Source organism: Metopolophium dirhodum, chromosome 1, assembly GCF_019925205.1.
Source record: "Metopolophium dirhodum isolate CAU chromosome 1, ASM1992520v1, whole genome shotgun sequence".
NCBI classification, from domain to species: Eukaryota; Metazoa; Arthropoda; class Insecta; order Hemiptera; family Aphididae; genus Metopolophium; species Metopolophium dirhodum.
This window is the reverse complement of record NC_083560.1, coordinates 69,967,966-69,992,043: the sequence shown is the minus strand read 5'-3', so window position 1 is coordinate 69,992,043 and position 24,078 is coordinate 69,967,966. Positions and strand designations below refer to the sequence as shown.

General features: G+C 26.1%; 1 protein-coding gene across 5 annotated transcripts; it reads right to left on the bottom strand.

The window, feature by feature from the left end:
- Window positions 1–6,494: 6,494 nt before the first annotated feature.
- LOC132936177 (vitellogenin-1-like) lies at window positions 6,495–14,110 on the bottom strand. Of its 5 annotated transcripts, XM_061002867.1 has the most exons (7): window positions 14,055–14,102; window positions 13,689–13,793; window positions 10,734–10,827; window positions 8,704–8,775; window positions 7,476–7,813; window positions 6,893–7,107; window positions 6,495–6,814 (listed from the first exon to the last, which is right to left on the bottom strand). In XM_061002867.1, the coding sequence occupies exons 3-7, from the start codon at window positions 10,808–10,810 to the stop codon at window positions 6,713–6,715; spliced, it is 804 nt and encodes a 267-aa protein (XP_060858850.1). In that variant the 5' UTR covers window positions 10,811–10,827; window positions 13,689–13,793; window positions 14,055–14,102; the 3' UTR covers window positions 6,495–6,712. The 5 variants fall into 5 exon arrangements, with proteins under 5 accessions (XP_060858850.1, XP_060858852.1, XP_060858851.1 ...); XM_061002869.1 differs by lacking the exon at window positions 13,689–13,793 and having other exon boundaries at window positions 14,055–14,110; XM_061002868.1 differs by lacking the exon at window positions 14,055–14,102 and having other exon boundaries at window positions 13,693–13,946.
- Between the last annotated feature and the right edge of the window lie 9,968 nt (window positions 14,111–24,078).

Genomic DNA, 24,078 nt, shown 5'->3' with positions numbered 1-24,078 from the left:
CTTCAAGCTTTTTTACTCAACAAATAGAATTTTATTGATATTTATAGAAAAAAAAACTAAAAAAAATGAAAATTGAAAATGTCCGTAAAAAGCTCAAAATATTTGGAAAATTTCATTGTGTACAGAAAATGCTAATATAAACATTCAGTCAACATTTCATGTACCTACGGTCATTTGCTTTAGAGTTACACCAAAAACCAAAATCGATTTTCTCGAAAACAGATTTTGCGTAAAAATTCCCGTTTTTCCTTAATTTTTCTTTTGTTTTTCACGTTGCTTTTGAAAACTACTGGGAAATGTTTACTTTTAACCCCGAAAGTACTAACTAGATTCACTTTCCTATCAGGAAAGGTACTGTTAAAGAAAATCTAAGCATTTTTACTGTCCTAAAAGATAATGACAGGCACAAAAATTTAAAATTTAAAAATTTAAAAAAATAAAAAAAACACACATTATAAAATCAATACATTCATTGCTTCGCTCAGAATTTGAAATATGGTTGTTAGATAAAAATGGAAATGGTACAGAATTGTGTATTTTTACTAAAGATAATTAGAAATTACATTTTTACAACTTTCGATTGGTTGATTGAAATTAGTTGAATATTTAACTTAAGTATAATATGTTTATACATAACAACCCTTAAAATGTATGGTAAATTCAGAGAAAAAAGTCCTACCTAAGAGACAAGAGTCAAACTAGTTCCATTTTAATTAAGGTCATTTTATAAATGTATTACAATTATTAAATGTATTGATTTTACAATGATGTGTGTTTTTTTTTTATTTTTTTTTTTAATTTTTTAATTTTTTTTTATTTTTAATTTTTTTTTAATTTTTTATTTTTGTGTCTGTCATCACCTTTTAGGACAGTAAAGTGCTTGGATTTTTTTCAATAGTAACTTTTCTGATAAGAAAGTGAATCTAGTTGGTACTTTGCGGGGTCAAAAGCCTAACCAGTAGTTTTCACAAGCGACGTGAAAAACAAAAGAAAAATTAAGGAAAAACGGGAATTTTTACGCAAAATCTGTTTTCGAGAAAATCGATTTTGGTTTTTGGTGTAACTCTAAAACTAATGACCGTAGGGACATGAAATTTTGACTGAATGTTTATATTAGAATTTTCTATACACCATACAATTTACAAAATATTTTGACTCTTTTTGAGCTGTTTACGGCCATTGTCAGTTTTCAATTTTTTTAGTTTTTTTTTTCTATAAATATCAATAAAATTTTGTTGAGTAAAAAAGCTTGAAAATTTAATAGAAGGCTCCTAGGTTATTGTTTCAAAGGCAGATGAAAAAAATTAAAAATCCTTAGTCACAGTTTTTATTTATAAGCATTTAAAGTTCAAATTTTGACAAAATACGGAAAAATCACGAAAAATAGCAAATTATTTTGAGTTGAGAATTCATAAAATTTTTTCTTTTTAAAACTAAGGTTTGAAAATGTAATATAAGATTACTCATAAGTTTGTCTACCTTTATCAAAAAAAAAAATGTCTAGAAGAAACTTAAATTAAATTTTTATGAGCGTCTGAAATTTATATTTTTACAACATTTGATATTTACTCGATTTCTCATGTAACAATTTTCTTATTTTATTGTAATTAAAAAACGAATGACTGTAGATACTTGAAAATTTCACTGAATGTTTATGTTAGCATTTTCTATACACCATAAAATGTTGAAAATATTTTGACTCTATTTGAGCTGTTTACGGACATTGTCAGTTTTCAATTTTTTTAGTTTTTTTTTCTATAAATATTAATAAATTTTTATTTGTTGGGTAAAAAAGCGTGAAAATTTAATATAAGGCTCCTGATATATCATTCTAATAGCAGTTGAAAAATATTAAAAATACATGGGCACAATTTTTTTTTATAAGCATTTAAAGTTCAAATTTTGACAACATTTATCAAATTTATAATTTATTAATTATTTTGTGGTTAAAAATTTATACATTTTTAACTTTTATGGCTAAGGATTGAAAATTTAAAACAAGGCTCCACGTAAATAGGTTATATATAAATTACTTTATTCACAATAATATCATCAAATATACTTGGTAAAATCATAGGCTGACTGACCGTTTTCGCTCAGAATCGTTTTTCTTATACAATGATATTATATCATTGAATTCAAATTTAACACCATCCATTACAGTGACCCACTTGTAACCTACTGTACAGCAGAGCGACATCCACTTATCCACCTTTTTGGGATTGATTTCGTCAAGTTTTTTGAAAATTTATGGGGCATCAAAATCTTAGCATAGTAATAATATACAATATCAGTTTTTGACAATCATGAATCAGTAAATTATAATGGGCAATAATTCAGTGGCTGCTCGTGCCTAGGTGTGCAGGTGTGTGCACACCACATAGATTAATATAGATAAATAGTAGGTATAAATGCATTTTAATTTCAATTCAATATATGTTAAACTGTATTTATTCTATAATACAAAAATAAATTTTAAAAATATTTTATATTCGCTTATACATGACACTTATTATACTCCTAAAATGTCATCGAGATATGCAATAAATACACGTCAACTAGTGTGCAGGTCTGTCAGAACACCGTCAGTCTGTGTTAAATAAGTTCGGCCTTGAGTGGTGGGAGTTAACAAATTAAAGGGACCTCGGTGTGCAGCGACTTACCGCCTCATAAATACTTATCTATGTTTACTGCTGCACACCTAGTTGCTTATCTGTAGCAATATCGCCGCATTATTTTTTTAACTCCAACTGTATTTTCTATTTTTCTATTTATTTCATCAAAAAATTTGGAATTAATTTGGAATTTTGTAATATCTTTTTTTTAAAGAATTTTTCAATAATTGCTTACCATCTACTTTAATCATCACGAGTCACCACTGTGTGCACCACCAAATATTTTACACACGAGCCGCTAGTGCAACAATGGAACAATTTTTAATTTTTTAGCAAACAGTTGTAAATCAATTTTTTTTAATGGTAACAAATATATTTTTTTATCTATTATAGTAGTAATTTTTTTTCTAAAAATGTTGATCAAGTTAATTTATAGTTTTCATTGAAATATCTTAAATTATTACAGTTAAATAATTGTATTTAACTTTTATTTAATTTAATTAGAAAGTGTAATAAAACATATGACAACAATTTTTCATTCATTTTTAGGATACATGCCTACAAGATAGTTAGCAAACATATTTAATTATTTGAAATTAATCATACAATAATGAAATAAGGACTTAGGAGGTGCTTCGTGCTTGTAAATCTTAAACTAACACATTTTACAGGTGCTTATACAACCTCTGTTTACCAGGTACGGCGCCAAGGGGTGGCAAGGTGAGGCTCTAGCCCCCCCAGAAAACAGATCAGCCCCCTCGCCAGCACCCCCCAACTGAAAAATATGTACGATATAATAAAGTCATAATACATTATTTTTAAATAAGAGCCACATCAAAGAATTTATGAAATATTCCTTGTTTTTAAAAATTTTTAATTTATGAAATACTTTTTTATTTTTGAAAACTTGTGTATTAGGTCTTAGCTGTTATAAAAACTAATATAAATATGTAATAATATTAATATTTTATACGGGCGTGCAACGCGTATCAATGCGTCAACATGCAACGCCTGACTTACAGTCTATTTTTAAATAGGTAGAAAATAAATAATAATATTAAAATTAGATTATTATATTAGATAATCCTATGATTGTATATTTGTTATATGCAACCGATTATAATTGTGTTTTAGTTTTAAAGCATTTGGGATATTTTATTAGATTATTACATGACGTAATTTTAGAATTATTTATTATGTTCATATTCGATACGTATACGCTTACACACTACACAGTGTATACTGAATAAGACATTTATTTTGTTATTTTTATAATCTTATTTGTCATGGTAATTAGTTCACATATTACTTGATAATTAATAAAAAAGGATTTCTTAAAGTATCTATGTTTTAATGTATATATGTGAACTATTTTAACCTCCAAAATTCAACAAAAAATATAAAGTAGGTACTTCAAGACATACACTACTATGCAAATACCAATTTAAAAATGTATTGAATTAAAAATTTGAAATGTACTATTTAAATATAAGGTAGGTAATCAAAAGTTTTTATTTAAAACAAATTGTATTCCTACTGATATCAGTGCAATTGTTTACATTTTTGTTAACTTTTTCAATATTATAAGATTTTCAATCATTTACTGTATGGTGCATAAACAGATATTGTATAAAAAATCAATATTTAGCTTATTTAATATATTTGCCACAACTTAAAAAATTGAGGAATAAATAAATATTTATTATTTGTCTAATGAGGAAAAAATTTACTACAATTTCAATAAAATGTGTTTTGAAATATGTAAAATAAGAAAAAAAATTTTATTTATTTATTATTACCTTTATTGAGTACTAATTACTTGATGAAAATAAACAAATTAACGTATCATAAATCATTGCATTAAAGATGATTGAAACAAATTCATCTGTTCATTACTAAACACATCCTTTAATTTATATTTATGAAATGTAGGTAAGTAAAAGAAACATAATTATTCATTCACAAAGGTATGTAATATTAAAGTCATAAAAAAATTATTATGTTATCATTATGAATATAGTTGTTGAAGGATATGGTCTGTGATTAAACATTTTCTTACATATTACATAAGGTACAAAAAAAATATTTCACATTATTCTTAAAACATTTTTAACTATTCAAAAGTTTGTATATCTTATTTGTTTAAACGTTTAGAGCATACAATATAAAACGTATGTACTATATAACTAATAGCTATGATATGAAAATATTTATATTTCATTTAAATAACTTCAGCATTTGTTGAAACAATTTTAGCCCATGTAAAAAATATTTGCCCCACTCTGCCCCCCCTGGAAAAAAATTCTAGTGCCGTGCCTGCTGTTTACGGACAATTTTTATTAACAGACCTAGCTAGGGCCGTATTACTAGTCGATGCTTAAGAATAAGTATTACTTAACCTATACTTATGACTCAAATGGGATTCATAAACGAGACTTACCTTAAGTATTGCTTTTAGTTATTATCACAATTTTTTTATTTATTAAAATAATAAAATTAGGTTGAGCAATACTTATAGGCTATAGCAATACTTAAGCATCAACTATGCCCTTACTCTCAATAGTGGATACTCATAAATTCCTTAGCATAATTATGTGTATGAAAATAACCCAATCGAATAGCAGCCACATCTTTAAAATGTTACCTTCCCTAAGGTGTCCATTATACAGAGGTTGTGGTATTGACTATTTATGTAAATTTGGTGTGAATTACTTATTTTAAATCATAATTATTAAACGTTGGAAATCCAATAGAATACCTAACTACATACAATATTAATGTTTTAAATATTTTTTTTGTTTATTTAAAAAAACAGTAAACAAACAAAATAAAATAATTGATCAAAAAAATGTTTTTCAAAAAAAATGCTACTAATAAAAAATGTTGGATACCCAACCCCAGTTAGTACATCACTGATATCAGAAACTTGATAGCGTATTAAGTATTTAAATTTAACGATCTTTTAAATAATCAAAGTAAAAATCTAAAAATCAATTTATTATGAATTGAGAATACCTAGTAAATAACTTGTAATTTTTTTAAGGTATATTAATTTATAAATAATAAACTATGTTTGCCAATAATTTTGTAGACATTTATCACAAAACTGAACAAAAAGATTGTGTTATTAGTATTACATTTCCTATTTAATTTTAATTTTAATAAATGATGGAAAAAAAAACTACTTAGCTAGTAAACTAAATTTATTACAATTATTTAAATTAAAACTATTAATGGATTTACTTAACATTAGAGACCGTAACTGAGACAGAGTAATGAACAAAAGTTGATGTCTATTTGACAGTTAGTAAGTGTTTTTCAGAAAAAAAAATCACTACTAGAATCCTTTACAAAAAAATTTTGATTTTGCTGTTGGTACAATAAATGCTAAAAATGTATATATATATATAAAAAAAAATTAACACTTTTTTGTTTTATTATTATAATTCTATATTATTGATTCAAAATTATTAAAAACCACGTGTGCAACTACATAAGATACACCCTGTATATTATGCAAATATACTACCGTCATGAACTATTTACAAACAGAAAGTTGCTAATATAATTGTTAACACGCTGAATTTGTCATATTGAAACAATGTTTTACATGAAAAAAAAATATTAATAGTTTAGTTAAACATGTTAAATATAAGCCATAACAGCTTAAATTATTTTATATTAAAACCAATTTTAATTACAGTAAAATTATCGCTTAATCCATTTCATTGTTATATAAAATCTTATCTGTTACCTCAAAAGAAGTCGATTTTTAATTCCCTGTTTATAGTTGATTAAATTTATTCACAAATTTATATATTTATGCTCACTTACACTGATGGAACAATGTTATAATAAGTTTATAAAGTATGGACAATGTCAAATTGAATGTTGATATAATTTTTCTTAAACATATTTAAATCCTTGCAAAAATATAATTTCTCAATACAATGTCTTTGGATCTTTTAAGTAAAAAAAAATTAACATTAATAAAATAGTTTCATAGTAATTACAAATCAAATTCTTGTGATATTTGATTTGAAATGATATAATGTGCGTGTAAAAGTTTAGTATTGAACAAATTACTTCCAGTTGCATTAGTCTGCAAATTGCCCACCGTTATGCTGAGACTGATTATATGATGCAAATAATTGTTTTGCCCAGCTTACGCACCGCTCTTGCTTTGTAAGTAATTTGTACTAAATTAAAAAATTCCATATAAATATTGTAATTAACACTCAATTAAATAATAATTAAATAACTTATAAAACTAATACCCTTGCATTCAATAATCTATCTTTATTGCATATGAAAAATGTTGATTCATCTGTAGGCAAATTATCAATGACTTCTTCATTTATATTTGGAACATCATATTTGGTTTGGTCTGTAGTTTCAACATATTTTGGTTCAGATGATGGATTGAAGACTTTAAACACAAATCCTTCTTGATTGATCTGTTCAATTGAATTTTCTCTTTTCACAATATCCACTAAAATACACATATAATATGAATAACATATAAACCACAATAAAAAACAATATTTAATTGCATTTATTTTATGTTTAAACTTTAAATTTTGAGAAAAGCCAGAAATGTACATGAGTGATATTTAGAAGGTGTTTAGTAAGGAACAATTTCCTACAACCTTATGAAATATTATAGAAATCTCAGAAAACATAGTGTTGTTCTACCAGAAATCTGCTAAAAGTAGCTTTGTGAATGTGAATGTGTTTTTAAATCTGCAAAATGCCAAAATATGTGTATCACAATTTTAGAATTTAAGAATAGTTCTATATCAAACTATTTATTAGTTATAATCTTTCAACATACAAATTAACAATTACCAATAAACTTACAAACATTGTTTTGAATCCAGTTTGCATCATGATCTTTTTTGCTAACAGTTTCAGATTTTACAACCAACGAATCATCTTGGAAGGTAGAGAATGAATTAGGTTGTACCCTTTTATTTCTTTCGTTATCATTGAATGCTTTGGAACTTTTAGATTGGTGATTTTTAATGGAAGAATTAGAGTTATTTGAATCATAACTAGTAGATGAACTTTTTCTATGATGTTTTCTTTTTGAACGACTTTCATCTTTGCGGTAAGAACGACTAGAATGTTTGTGCCTTGAAGATGAATATTCTGATGAACTGTTGGATCTGTGTCTACGCGTTGATTTCTTATGGTGCCTGATTTTGAATTAAAATAATAATTAGACTTAATTTTATGAATATGAATATGATATTATATATTATGTGAATGAACTACCTAGATTATTAAGATTTAAAACAATTTTATATAATATAAATCTATGTTCTATGTTATTTATAATTGTTATTCAACAATATTAACAAAAATATAAAATGCCTAACAAGTTTATTAAAATTATAAATTATATTATTTAAATGTTAGCAAAAAGGTAATCTTCATTGGATAATGCCTGTGACTGTGAATGTACAGAGTACAGATATAAGGTAAGTCCTTTGATCTAGGCAACTGTGAATTTAAGTCAATATATCACTGAATATTCTACTAGCATCTTGTGATAGAAAATCTTGACCCTGAAAATTCAGGATTTTTAACTAATACCGATTCAGAGACAGTGAAAATTTGATTACACAATTATAAATAACCATTTTTCCTAAAACAGTAAATCCATAATAAGTTTTTATGAGCAATTCAAGTTGGAATTTTGATGTATTTCATCAACATTTCTAAAATTAGCAAATTAATTTGTAATTAAAAATTCTTAAAAAATTTAATATTCATACTTAATATTTTAAAACTTAACACAAGGTTCCTCATAAGTTGTTATTGTTGGAATTAAAAAAATATTAAAGATATATAGGCACAGTTTGTTTTTATATTTCTTTGCAGCGCTGGGGAACCTACTTGACTTTTTATGTTTATATATTTATCAAAATAATATGAAGATCCATACTAACACTATTCATGAGTACAATTTTTAATGTTTTACATTTTTAGGTATAAAGTAGGAACTTATGCATTTTTTTCTTTATTCTACACTAAAATGTATTATATTTTTTTTTAATTAGGTATACATTTAACACCAAAATACCTTGATCCAGATCTGCTTGAATGATTTTTTCTGGAATATCTTGAACTATCTGTTGATGAAGAACTTGAAGACCTATAAATAAAATATTGGTTAGTTATAAATTTAATAAAATAATACTTTAAACTATTTATTTAATAGAGAATAAATTAATTCTATATGTTTCTATACATTTTGAATTTTAAGATTCTATACATTGTAACTTATATTTTTATTACAGTGAATATAATTGTCATAGTTATGAGAACTGATTTTTTTTTTTTTTAAGTTTTTTATGTAAAAGAACAATTATATCTAGAGGTTGGTGAACCGAGTATATACAAATGTTAATATAATAAGATTTTACTTAAAATTAAAATATTGATGGTATATCCTTACAAACATTTATGATTAAAATTGATAATAAGATACTTCTAAAATACACAATTTTATATTAAAAAAAATGTCCATTAATGTTACACTGCTAAGTTCACAGGGGTTAAGTCATAATCTGAATGTTGTATAATATTTAATAATCGTACCAATATACTAAATTACTAAATATGTTCAAATGATCTAGCTATTGCATGATGTAAGTATATCTAGTGTGTAGAGTCTATTTTAGTAGCTAATATTAACTTCCTTTAATACAAGTATATTGATTTAAGAAGGTAGGTAAATTGAAAAGAAATATGTCATTGTGAATACAGATAAACCTATCTGAACATACACCTGTATATAGCGAACACCTCTCTCTCTCTCGAGCGTACAAATATGATAATGTACCGCCCAAAAGATAGGTATTCTAATGTGCATGTCTATAATGAATCCTTAACCGGATATTGTAAGAACCAGCCATAGTATGTTAGCTACCAGAAAATATGACATACCTGACATATTCTTATAAATGTATTTTATTTTTTTTATTTGTTTTATTATGGGAAAGTACCTGTGACTCGAGTCATAACGATAAACAACATTAACGGTAATGCAATACTATAATGCTCATTATGACAACTGGTAAATATTCACTAAGACAACTGTAACTTACTTTTTCTGGGATAACGTAAAAACAACATGACATATAACAATATTATTTTGACGTTTTAATCTTAAAATACTTGACAATGATGATCATTGGTAATATATTAAGTTTTAGTTTAATAATTGTAATTAGTAGGTAGTATACTACACGAGTATCAAATGATCATACAAATTTTATTGTGAAAAAGTATAAGGAATACTTATAAACTACACAAATGTTTCACTGTTTTCCACTTATTAAAACTTATCAAGTCCGACACTGGTGAGCATATTAATAAATAATAAAACATTTACACATGAATATGTATAATATAATTTCTATTTACCTAACATATAGTATACATTAACTATGTTCAATTTATTTATACTGATATTGATTTTATCTAATAATACTACATAATTGTAGGAAAAATCATTTTCTTAATATACTATTTAAAAAAGTAATATAATACTTATATGTATATAAAGAGATGTATAAATATATATAGTATATTATTTATAAATAATAAAAACTATATTTTAAATTATCATATTATTTAAAAGTTCTCAACAAAAAAAATGTAGTTTAAAATTCTTAACATTTAGTAATCCTCTCATCTTCAATATTGAACATTCAGAAAATTTAATGTATATAAATATAATTTTTAAAATATTCAAACCATAAATTTAAACCATTAAGAGTAATATTGTATTAAAGAGTAGGTAGGTATGTAATAAGCAGACCAAAAAATGAATCTCTATAAATAATGATTTTGTTTAAATGTTAGTGTCTCTTCTGATAATATCTAAAAAGCTTTATATATTAATCAATATTATAATTAAATGATAAAAACCCATAAGACACCTTTTTTACATTATTAAAATATTACCTATGTACAGATAAAAGAAAAATGTACAATTACCATTAATGCAGGAATATAATAAACACATTTAAACCGATATTAATAATCAGTCAATACTACAAGAAAAATTAATTGTGAACATTTAAATTAAAAAGTGATGACGCTCACCTGTGCCTTTGGTTATAATAACGACTATAACTTCTAGTTCTGTCACGCGAGTTTGAATCACTCGAATACTTACTCATAATTCCAGCTCTTATTCCTGCAAATTGAAATAGACACTTAATTATTTGAAATTTTATTTCAATTTTATTTATACACCAATAACTAATTGATAACAAGGGCTAATTTATAAATACATTTATTATTTAAATGATAATTGATTAATGATTAAATTGCAAAATATATTTATAATATATGTATGAGTAATATTACATCAACAACACAGTGGCATATACTTAACTTTTGTAGGGGGGAGGCGGAAGAATCAATGAAATAAACCTAACTTGTTATCAAATGTAAAAAAAAATATAATTTTAAAGAATTTACCTATAATGCCTTAAAAAAAAGGTCATTACTCATTATATTGTATGGAAAAATAATTTTAGGTGAGTCTCAACCTCAAGCCTCCACCCCCAAATTCAAGGTCTAGTTACTGCTGTTTATGCAGTTATAATCACTATTCAATAAATTCAAATTAGTACAATTTAAAAATGCTTATAAATTACATAAAAATTAAAATATCTTAAAAAAGCCAACATAGCAACACAGGTAATTTTCTTAGCAAAGTTTGATAATAGGTGCATTCTAATATTAAAAGTAACAAAACAAGGTTGGTTCTGCTATTCGTAAATATGCTAAGTATTGCACGTAGTACAAATAAGAGAAAACAAATGGTGCTCAGACATCCTCTTAATATAATTAAGGTATAGTACAATTTACCTTATCAAAAGACAAAAGCTTTAGAAAAATGTATATAAATAACATGGGAGCTTTACTATGCAAAAGCATCTAATATGATTTTTTAAAAACTTATTGATTTGTTTTGTAGCTGTTGTTATAGGACCTCTAATAAAACCATGCAGTCAACACATACTGATGGTGAAAGCAACGTTGTAATCTTTTCTGATATGATTAATTTAAACATTTTTGGTACTATACAAAGTACACAATTGGGGCAATAATTTGTTGTACTAGTTACACACCATTTTTCGAAATAGCTGGCAAAACATGACATACCTATACACACCTAACCAGTATTCAGAGATAGAATAAATATACACATAACAAGGGAACAGCTAATATCAATTATAAATAAAATATTGATTTAGAACATCAGTAAAATGTAAAGTCATATAAATTAAGTTTAATTCTGGTAGCTGGATTATGTGAAAATGAGACTGTAACCGATTCTATATCAACTCTTTGAATCAATAGAAGGTGTCAAGAATAATGTGTTGAGTAAGTTTAATATCATTAATCAATAGTATTATTTAACTAAGTTCATCACTAGTAGTAATAGAATCCTTTAAGAATTAATTTAGTAACATTATCATAAGAATCACCCGTGATTAAAAATATAAATAACTAGCTGATCCTGTGCACTTCGTTGCCCGTTAAATGTACCAACTCTATATAACTCAAACTTTGTTCAATTCGTTATTTAATATTTGGTGTACGGTGTTCAAAATTTATCTTAACTTTTCTGATGCCTGGAATGAAAATTCTGATTCGCGGCAGTATATTATCAGGTAGGCAATCTACCTGCGGTAGATCGCGGACCCAGTGCAGTTTGTACGTAAGTGTATGATTTAACTCTAAAGTATCAAAGTTATACCAAGTTTATTTTGATATAATACGGCGGATTAATGTAATCAATTAATACATAGTCCTAACCTAACCTAAACGTACTAAATTCCGACAAATAAAAACCAAATTTAACTCTTTTTAAATTAGCCTATCTTCTTCACAGAGATCTGCACACAAACGTATATATTTTAATATAGGCTATAGCTGATCCTGCATACTTTTTGGCCCGTAAAAAATGACAACTCTTAAACAAATTGTGATTGTTCAACTCCTTTTTGGTGTAACTCACTGCAGTAAGTGCAACTCAGCCACCCTGGTAGGCAATGTGTGAAAATTCGATTTGATGCATGCTTATACCTGATCTGCCCGATTAACCAATAGCAACCAATAATAAATAAATACTATTTCTATTAATTATTTCTCCTATAAACATTAGCAATCATTTATAAACAAATATTTCTATCATAAATCTCAAAATTTCTGTTTGAACACTTCTATTAATTGAATGTAGCGTGATGTTATATAGCCTATGACCTTCCTCAATGAATGGACTATCTAACAAAAAAATAATTTTTCAATTCGAACCAGTGTAGCCCCTTACAGCCCCTTTAAGCCCATTTCAGCCCCTTACAGCCCTTTTTTAGTAATAAAAAGTAGCCTATGTTTTTGCTCAGTATCTAAACTATCTATGTACCAAATTTCATTTAAATCGGTTCTGTAGTTTCGGAGCCTTTTCAATACAAACAATCAAATCTTTCCTCTTTATAATATTAGTATAGATATAGATTAAAGTAAATTTTAGATTATTAACAACAAAATAAAAATGTACATAAAAAGATTCATTGTTTATTGTTTTAATATATATATTTTAAAGCATGTTATGAGCATTTTAAAAATTTAATATTTCACATAGGTAGGTGAATCACGCGGTGAATCATAACTTGCTTTAAAATTAAAATATAAACCATTAAAACACAGTTAATGATTGTATCCTAATTGAAAATAGGTAAATTTACAATATTATTAAAACTAACAACACAAAATGGACTTTACATAACACAGATCTGCTGTCGTATGATTGTAAGATGGGGGACGTCATGAAGGCATCATGTCCTCTTTCCCACCACTAAGAATTCAAAAACTACAAGTTCAGGGTCAGGTAAATTTAACTAAGAAACGCATAGTTATGTTAATACAATTGAATCATTTAACTACATTTATACTACTACCTATTATGTAAATACATTTACTACTTAAGCAGACACTTAATATTCAATTTATGAAAAGTATAGGTAAATTATTTTAGTGTCTTACCCACATCCAATTCCAAGCAGTAGGTAAATTTTTGACTCGACTCGTGCAGTCACATATAACAAGAACGAAATTCGAAATTCGAAAACCAAACGCTTTAAGATGAACCTAGGTACAAAATATTATGTACGATTCAAAATTTCAAAACATTGCGAAGTATGTAATCATTATTCATTATAACCAAAATATTAATATTGATAACAGCTCTGTGGAGGTCAAACACAATAATATAATTAATAATATTAAATATACATAATATTATAACTCCGGTGGAGGTAGGATATCTTAACACAGTATTATAATAGCTAACTATAGTAATTAACATAATATTGTTGAAAAGAGGGCAGTGCCCAGATATATTTTAGTTACCTAATGCGTGGGGTTTACACGGTGCGTAGTACTTTTACTTTGGTACGTCTTGTCTGTTACTCGCACAGTCGCACTATAACACCTTCGCGTAATTGTGTAAACAAGTGAATAGAACGTTCTATCGCTACTCGACAAGTGTCAAGTGACAAGTACTAATGATAAGTATAGACGTATGTCGTATAGGGATTACGCAATACGCATCGAGTAAACTGAGCATAACACAAACATAATTTTGTTTTCGAAAATTTTTTTATGTTAATTTATTTTTTAGTCTGAGCTATTAGAATGATTGGAACAAAACCGAAAAATTAATAAAATTAACAACATTATTAGGCCACTAGCTGGTACATATTATCATTTGTCTGCTAAGTTCTAATGGCTTTTAATAAGAAATTGACAATATTAATAGGTATATAACGCATATAAAATATGTAAAGATTTCTCTATAGATGTATGATATATTAGACATTAGTATGACATCATTATAACTTCTAACTATAGCTCTAAGACCGACAATTATTATCGCATACGATTTTTATCGAATCAAAAATATATCGTATAATTATAAATATTAATAATATTTAATTTCCTTTAACATAATAAAGTTGTTATACTAGTAGGTAGCCACTATGTCCTATACCTACCTCCTAACTACTTTAAGATTAAGATATTATTTCTTTTTTTTTTTTGATGAAAAGGTTATTATTTTGTCAATAGATTAGCCTCTCCAATTTGACCAAACAGTAGCTACTAGTAATTTATGTTATGTCTAGTTTTATTAGTATACGGGTGTTCAAAAAGTTTAAAAACGGTCATCAGGCTAATTAGGATTTGGTACCAGATGATAAACGATATATCGATATATATTATAATATCATGATATAATTAATAAGGTGGTTTTACCTAATATATGAGTAGAAATTTAGCAGGTTATCTGTTCATCTTATATTATGTAGGTATAAAAATATGCAAACTGTAATTAAAGTGCTTCCAAATGTTTTGAACACTGTAGGTCTAAATATAATTTAATAATTAATAGGTACCTATACCTACTATACAGTTATACAATCTTAAAAGTTGGGTGTATATTATTTAATAATCAATATAATCATTATTGATTTTGTATACATTTATTTTAAAATAATAAAAATATAGGTAGGTACATATATTCAGAACACTAACTTAAAATTATTATTTTGAGGTGGCTTTAAATACTAAGCCCTTCTCAATAACCATCTATATATTATAATATGCTTTATCTTCCAGGAATGAGGAATTTATGACAATATTTAAATATCTAATAAACATGTATTATCTTTTATAAATATACAACAAAACATTAAAACATTATAAATTTGAACTAATAGTCCAAGTAATTTTCCGTATATTGCTTGCCAATTAATTTCTGTATGTTGTTGACAATCAAGGTTTATACTTTATGGATTATATAATCTATAAACCATGGTTGACAATAGCTAGTTATTAATATCATAATATAAATAATAATACTATGTAAAAATAAAAATTTCTTTCCATGAATTTCTTTCTTCCTTTTATCATAAGCTTTATGTCTTTATCCATAGACAATCCGATGCGCCTGATTGAATTTTTCACTTATGATAATAAAATAATATCTATCATCCATGTGATTATGTCAATATATTCAAATCATCGGCAATAACTCATCGATTCACACAATTTCGCTGTCAGACGTGAGTGGCCAGTGCAGCAAGAAAAGCACATTCGTACGAAGATTTATGACGTGCAGTGAATACTAAATTTGTATTTTATTTTCAAGGTATGTTGGTAAATAACAATAGTTTGTATGTGTTCTAACTTCTGAGTAGAACTCTTTCGGCATTTTTTTTTGTTTCGTTTTAAATTGAAAGATGGCTCCCCAAATTCTACTTCCAAATCCTATGTAAATATTATATTCACTAAATTATTCTTTATAATATCAGAAAAAAATCTTAATTTAGCACATGCATCTGTATAATATTTCACATTTATTTTATTTACTTAAGTTAATTTTAACCGGGTTTATTTAACACGACCATTATAAGAATACATTACATATCGTTCTTAATATTTTGTCCTTATTAGAAAATATATTAATTGTATTCACCAGGCACCAGTTTCTTTATCAGAAAAAAATATTTCTAGGTATGTTTAATTCTAGTTTCGCCCTATAAAAAATTATTTACGCCATTCAATAAATATTTCAATTTTTTTTATCGTTGTTTTTTTTATATTATAGATAATATAATAATATCATGTGTGATCATGCTGTTACCGGCTAGTATTTTTTTCATCCAGATAGATATTTTTCATAATATTATTATCGTCTATCTGTATTTGATAATCGATAAAGGTAGGTAGGTACTAAGGTATCCAAGTCCCGTCTTGCATCCTTATTATCTATACGGAGACCATTGATAATTTATATTAAATACATATGGATAGGTACGGAATTTCTATCTACACTAAACATACGCTTTTTGGCCAACACAATGCCGAGAGAGAAACGATGATTGTCAGTCGCACAGAAGCTTCTGAGCAATGAAGAAACTAAAATTAAACAACAGTAAAAAGGGATGCTATAATTATGTTGCGCCGTTGCGGTTAATAATGTTATCAGTTGTGTTGGCTGTTTAATAGTTATCAATGACAGAAACCTAGAAACCTGTATATTTGTATTATACCTACTGCTATTTTTAATAATTATTATCTAATGGTAAAATGTAATTTATTCGTTTTCCTTATCTGTTTTTAGAATATTTTTATATACCATGGCCGATGATACCCTATGTATAGAAGATATTGAAGTAAGTATTCCTAATAATATACTAAATAAACTAGCAGATAACTATAGACTATATTTTATAAACCATTTAGGTAAACAAATTCAACAACGAATTGATTAATTTGATGTCCTTAACGCATTATTGACTGTGTTTTAATTTTGTATATTAAAATATCGTATAAATAATAAATTATATGTAACTGGTAGGACGTCCAAAAAAAAAAAAATTAATAGATAACAAAAACTTTTACAAAAATAATATATAATATATAGTTCAACGAAAAACCACTGTTTATTATTATTTATTGTTATTATTACTTTAAATTATTATTCTTTAGGTAAATATTCTTACTACCTATATGGCTATGTTAGGTAAATATTTTAATATTGTTATCTTAGTGGTGCAACCGATGAAATCAATTTTATTCTAAAAAAAATCACGTTTAAACAGTCTGCTGTATCCGGCGCACGCCTTAATATTATATTGGTCCAAGTGTTGCCCAACGCATATAATTAGGAATTAGGACTACCGTCACAACCCTAGGCTAGGCCCATTTTAGTTATCCATGCATTCTCGAACTAATACTATCGTCTTTTTTTTGACAAAAACAATTGGATTTACCATGTACAATGTATTAAATAAGACAACCGTCACCACTCTCCCATAAAAAAACCAAGAATTACTTAATTAAATATTATTTTGATTTGTCTCTGACACATGACTCTAACAGTAACTTTCGGTTACTCCGTTCGCTCAAAGCCTCGAAATCATACCTATTCGATTCTGAGCGGAGCAATGATATATTGATTTTACAATGATATGTATTTTTTTTGTGTCTGTCAACACCTTTTAGGACAGTAAAAGTTCTTAGATTATCTTAAACAGTATCTTTTCTGATAGGAAAGTGAATCTAGTTGATACTTTAGGGGGTCAAACATTTTCCAGTAGTTTTCAAAAACGCCGTGAAAAATTAAGTAAAAACTAGAATTTTTACGCAAACTTGATTTTTGTATTTGGTGTAACTCTAAAACGAACGACCGTAGAATGCGTAGTTACATGAAATTTTGACTAAATGCTTATATTATCATTTTCTATACACTATAACATTTTCAAAATATTTTGACTTACTTTGAGCTGTTTACGGACATTTTCAGTTACCAATATTTTTAGTTTTTTATTCTATAAAAATCAATAAAATTCTATTTGTTGAGTAAAAAAGGTTGAAGATTTAATAGAAAGCTCCTAATATATTGTTTCAAAGACGGATGAAAAATATTAAAAATCCTGAGTCACAGTTTATTTATAAGCATTTAAAGTTCAAATCTTGACAAAATACGTAAAATTTTCGAAAATGTGCATATTATTTTTAGTTAGAAATTTATAAAATGTTTTCTATTTAAATTTAAGATTTGAAAATGTAATACAAGATTCCCCATAAGTTTGTTTACCCGTGTTATCTTTATCAACAAAACAAATGTCTACAAGCAAATCAAATTCAATTTTTATTTTGATATTTTTACAATATTAGATATTCACTCGATTTTCATATAGTGGTTTTGTTATTTTATTGTTATTCAAAAATGAATAACTGTAGATACATGAAAATTTCACTGAAAGTTAATATTTTCATTTCCTATATTAAGAGTTTGAAAATATTTTGACTCTTTTTAAGCTGTTTACGGACATTGTTAGTTTTAAATTTATTTAGGTTTTTTTTTTCTATAATTGTCAATAAAAAGTTATTTATTGGGTAAAAATGCGCGAAAATTCAATACAAGGATATATTGTTACAATAGAAGTTGAAAAATACATTTCGAATTTTGACAAAATGTATCAAATATAAAATTCAATAATTATTTTGTAGTTAAGAGTTTAAAAAATGTTCAACATTTATATCAAAGGATTGAAAATTTAATATAAGGTTACACGTAAATAGGTTATATTTTATAAACTTTACTCACAATAATATCATCAAATATTCAAATATACTTAGGAATATCATAGGACTGACCGTTTTCGCTCAGAATCGTTTTTCTTATACAATAATATTATATCATTGAATTCAAATTTAACACCATACATTACAGTGACCGTCTTGTAACCTGATGTAAAGCAGAGAGACACCTACTTTCCTGCCTTTTTTAAAATTAATTTTACGAAACTTATGTGTAAAATAAAATATATTTAACGTGATATAAGTGTTAAAAGTCTAAAAATAAATAATTAAACAAATATGAAATAAATATCATGTCATTATTTACAAAATGAAAACCTTTTTATTTTCTTAAAATCAAAATCTTTTAATTATTTCGATTTTTAGTTATTTTAATAGGTAATTTATTCGTTTTAAATATCATTTATTATTCGAGTAATTCATAATAGTATACTCTTACTCTAATTTGTTAGTTGTTGGTGTATATATTAATGAGTAGTAAGTAATAACTAATAAGTGTTCAGTAAGTACACATACAGTTAACTATGTATAGTTATCTACAACTTTCATACTAGGTAGTATGTACCACCTACCTATTTATAATTTTTATTTTCTATTTACCATTTAATGTTTATCAATTTAATAACACTAACCAGCGGTCACCAAATGGCGGCCCGCGGGTCGGATAGGCCCTCGAACAAATTGTATATAATTTATTTTACCATTCCCCCAGTCAAATATTAAGTGCACTAATATAGAGTGCACGACGAATCATACATCAAATTTCAAACAGTTAGTTGAGTGCCAGACTTACCATTTTCCCCACTAATTTTAACCCTATATTTTCTATTTATATTATAATTATTATAAATTTGTATTTTATTTTAATTAATTAAATGTATTTATATTAACGACACTAGGCCACTATGTTACTTTTGCATTATAATATTACAATATGTTAAAAATATTTAACTTTTTATTTTTATGACCCCCGAAAGTTTTCAAAATTCCCAATGTGGCTCTCCAAACATATTAATTGGTGACCCCTGCCCTATACCTACTCTATAAACAGTATGAACTATAGTAATTAGTAGTATATTATATAGCTATTATAATTGTTTGGCTTAAGTGCTGTAACTTATAAGTATGTAGGTAGTATGTAGTATATAGGTACCTATATATGAGCTATTGATTTATAATTAACTATTATAACATATAATTTGATACTTTAAATTTAATTTTGTTTTTTAAAATGTATCTATACGACTATATACACCTTTGTGACTTCACCAATTGAAAATATGTCCAGCGCGCAGGCCCTGTCGCATTGTCGCTTGGCGTAACTGGTACAAGTTATACATTTCTAATGTACGGTAAATTATAAATGTATAACTTGAACAGTGACACAGTATTATTACAGTGAAATATAATACCTATATTTACATGCGGCTGCATGCTTCATGTCTGTTGTTCTTGTTAACTGTCTACATTATTGAATAAGCCATAAGGTGTAATTCTAATTTATATTGCCCTTCATTTCATTTCATTTCACTTTTTTCAGCTCTATGTTTGTTAGTTAAACTTTAAATCACTAGTAACAATTATTTTTTAGATTCTGAGCGAAGCGATGAATGTATTGATTTTACAATGATGTGTGTTTTAGATTCTGAGCGAAGCGATAAATGTATTGATTTTATAATGATGTGTGTGTTTTTTTAAATTTTTTTATTTTTGTGTCTGTCATCACCTTTTAGGACAGTAAAAATGCTTGGATTTTCTTCAACAGTAACTTTTCTGATAGGAAAGTGAATCTAGTTGGTACTTTGGGGGGTCAAAAGTAAAAATTTCCCAGTAGTTTTCAAAAGCGACATGAAAAACAAAAGAAAAATTAAAGAAAAACAGGAATTTTTACGCAAAATCTGTTTTTGAGAAAATCGATTTTGGTTTTTGTTGTAACTCTAAAAAAAATGACCGTAAGTACATGAAATTTTGACTGAATGTTTATATTAAAATTATCTATACACCATAACATTTTCCAAATATTTTGACTTATTTTGAGCTGTTTACGGACATTTTCAGTTTCCATTTTATTTAGTTTTTTTTTCTATAGATATCAATAAAATTGTATTTGTTGGTTAAAAAAGCTTGAAAATTTAATACAAGGCTCCTACTATATTGTTACCATGACATTTGAAAAATATTAAAAATCCTTAGTCACAGTTTTTATTTATAAGTTCAAATATTGACAAAATACGGAAAAATCACAAAAATTAGCAAATTATTTTGAGTTGAGAATTCATAAAAATTTTTCTTTTTAAACCTAAGATTTGAAAATGTGATACAAGATTATCCATAAGTTTATCTACCTTTATCAAAAAAAAAATGTCTACAAGAAAGTCAAATTAAATTTTTATGAGCGTTTGAAATTCATATTTTTACAACATTTGATATTCACTCGATATCTCATGTAACGATTTTCTTATTTTGTTGTAATTAAAAAACGTATGACTGTAGATACATGAAAATTTCACTGAATATTGTTTGTATTAGCATTTTCTATACACGATAAAATTTTGAAAATAATTTGACTCTTTTTGAGCTGTTTACGGACATTGGGTAAAATAGCGTGAAAATTTAAGGCAAGGCTCCTAATATATTTTTACAATAGTAGTTGAAAAATATTAAAAATATATAGGCACATTTTTTTTTATAAGCATTTAAAGTTTACATTTTGACAAAATTTATCAAATTTAAAATGTAATAATTATTTTGTAATTAAAAATTTATAAAACGTTCAACTATTATAGTTAAGGATTGAAAATTTAAAACAAGGCTTTACGTAAATAGGTTATATATAAATTACTTTATTCACAATAATATTATCGAATAAACTAGTAATATCATAGGCTGACTGACCGTTTTCGCTTAGAATCGTTTTTCTTATACAATAATATTATATCATTGAATTCAAATTTAAAACCATTCATTACAGTGATCCACTTCTAACCTACTGTACAGCAGAGCGACATCCACTTACGCACCTTTTTTTTAATGTTTTTGTGTCTGTCATCACTTTTTAGGACAGTAAAAGTGCTTGGATTTTCTTCAATAGTAACTTTTCTGATATGAAAGTGAATCTAGTTGGTACTTTGAGGAGTCAAAAGTAAAAATTTCTTAGTAGTTTTCAAACGAGACGTTAAAACCAAAGAAAAATTAAGGGAAAACGGGAATTTTTACGCAAAATCTGTTTTCGAGAAAATCAATTTTGGTTTTTGGTGCAACTCTAAAACAAATGACCGTAGGGACATGACATTTTGACTGAATATTTATAATTGCATTTCCTATACACCATAACATTTTCCAAATATTTTGACTTATTTTGAGCTGTTTACGGACATTGTCAATTTCCATTTTTTTTAGTTTTTTTTTCTATAAATAACAATAAAATTTTATCTGTTAGGTAAAAAAGCTTGAAAATTTAATAGAAGGCTCCTAGGTTATAGTTTCAAAGGCAGATGAAAAAAATTGAAAATCCTTAGTCACAGTTTTTATTTATAAGCATTTAAAGTTCAAATCTTGACAAAATACGGAAGAATCATGAAAATTAGCAAATTATTTTGAGTTGAGAATTCATAAATATTTTTTTTTTAAATCTAAGATTTTAAAATGTAATACAAGATTCCACATAAGTTTTTCTACCTTTGTCAAAAAAAAAATTTCTACAAGAAAGTCAAATTAAATTTTTATGAGCGTTTGAAATTCATATTTTTACTTTTGATATTCACTCGATTTCTCGTGTAACGATTTTCTTATTTTGTTGTAATTAAAAAACGTATGACTGTAGATACTTGAAAATTTCACTGAATGTTTGTATTAGCATATTCTATACACGATAAAATTTTGAAAATAATTCAACTCTTTTTGAGCTGTTTTTGAGCGGACATTGTCAGTTTTCAATTTTTTTCCTTCTTTTTTCTATAAATATCAATAAAATTTTATTTGTTGGGTGAAAAAGCGTGAAAATTTAATGCAAGGCTCCCAATACATTATTACAATAGCAGTTGAAAAGTATTAAAAATACATTGGCACAATTTTTTTTTATAAGCATTTAAAGTTCAAATCTTGACAAAATTCATCAAATTTATAATTTAATAATTATTTTGTAGTTAAAAATGTATAAAATGGTTCAATTTTTATAGCTAAGGATTGGAAATTGAAAACAAGGCACCACGTAAATAGGTTATATATAAATTACTTTATTCACAATAATATCATCAAATATACTTGGTATTATGACTTAATATCATAGACTGACTGACCGTTTTTGCTCAGAATCGTTTTTCTTATACAATGATATTATATCATTGAAATCAAATTTAACACCATCCATTACAGTGACCCACTTGTAACCTACTGTACAGCAGAGCGACATTCACTTACCCACCTTTTTTAATTTGATCGACCTACAAAAATTGAACGAATAGCTTTTCTTATTCAAGTTTCAAATTTAGTGAGTCATGTGTGCAACTGGCTTTGAATATTAGCTCGCAATATTTGTGGAGCATTTGCATCATTCTACTAATTTCAACGTAAAATTCTCAATGGTATTATTAAAATTAAAATAAGAAACAAAAGTTGTTTCTCCCAATTATTAATTAAAAACCACATTATTAATATTTAATTTTATTATATTATGATACTGTATTGTATCATTCAATAAATTAATATATATATAATACTATAAATAATATTCGAAAAATTACCATCATAATTTAAAACAAAATATAATTTTTTTGAATGTTATAATATAGTATAATATAATGTAATATACGTATGTGTAATTAAATATTAATAATGTGGTAATATGTAGATACACTTATAGACAGTAGTATTATAGATACTAATTAACGTTTTAAAAATATTTGTTCAACCATTTGCATGTGGTTGTGAGTAATATTGTAGTCTGGGGATTTTTTTTCCGATTGTCGGTTATTACATATGCATATCAGTCGGGCCGAGCACGAGGTCTCTCAGTTTCAAATTGCATCCATTGACTAGATACAAAACGATACTCTTGGTCCGCGGCAATATTGGTTGTAATTATTATTTATTAGTAGTTATTACAGATACAATTAGGTATATCAGTGTTGTATAGAAATCCGTGGTGACCCATGTAGGTACTGCGAGTGGGTGTCGTGTGGTACACCGTACACTGTGTTTACACTTCACGTAAACAATCACGGATAGTATAGTTCGATAGAAATATTTAAAAAATATTTTATTTTTA

Bases quoted from the DNA above. Each gene is read 5' to 3' on its own strand.
- LOC132936177 (XM_061002869.1), bottom strand. From the start codon at position 10,810: ATGAGTAAGTATTCGAGTGATTCAAACTCGCGTGACAGAACTAGAAGT. The intron at 8,776-10,733 runs GTGAGCGTCATC...TTTTATTTATAG, and splicing joins TATTATAACCAAAGGCACAG to GTCTTCAAGTTCTTCATCAA. The intron at 6,815-6,892 runs GTATTAGTTTTA...TTTTTAATTTAG, and splicing joins ATAGATTATTGAATGCAAGG to TACAAATTACTTACAAAGCA.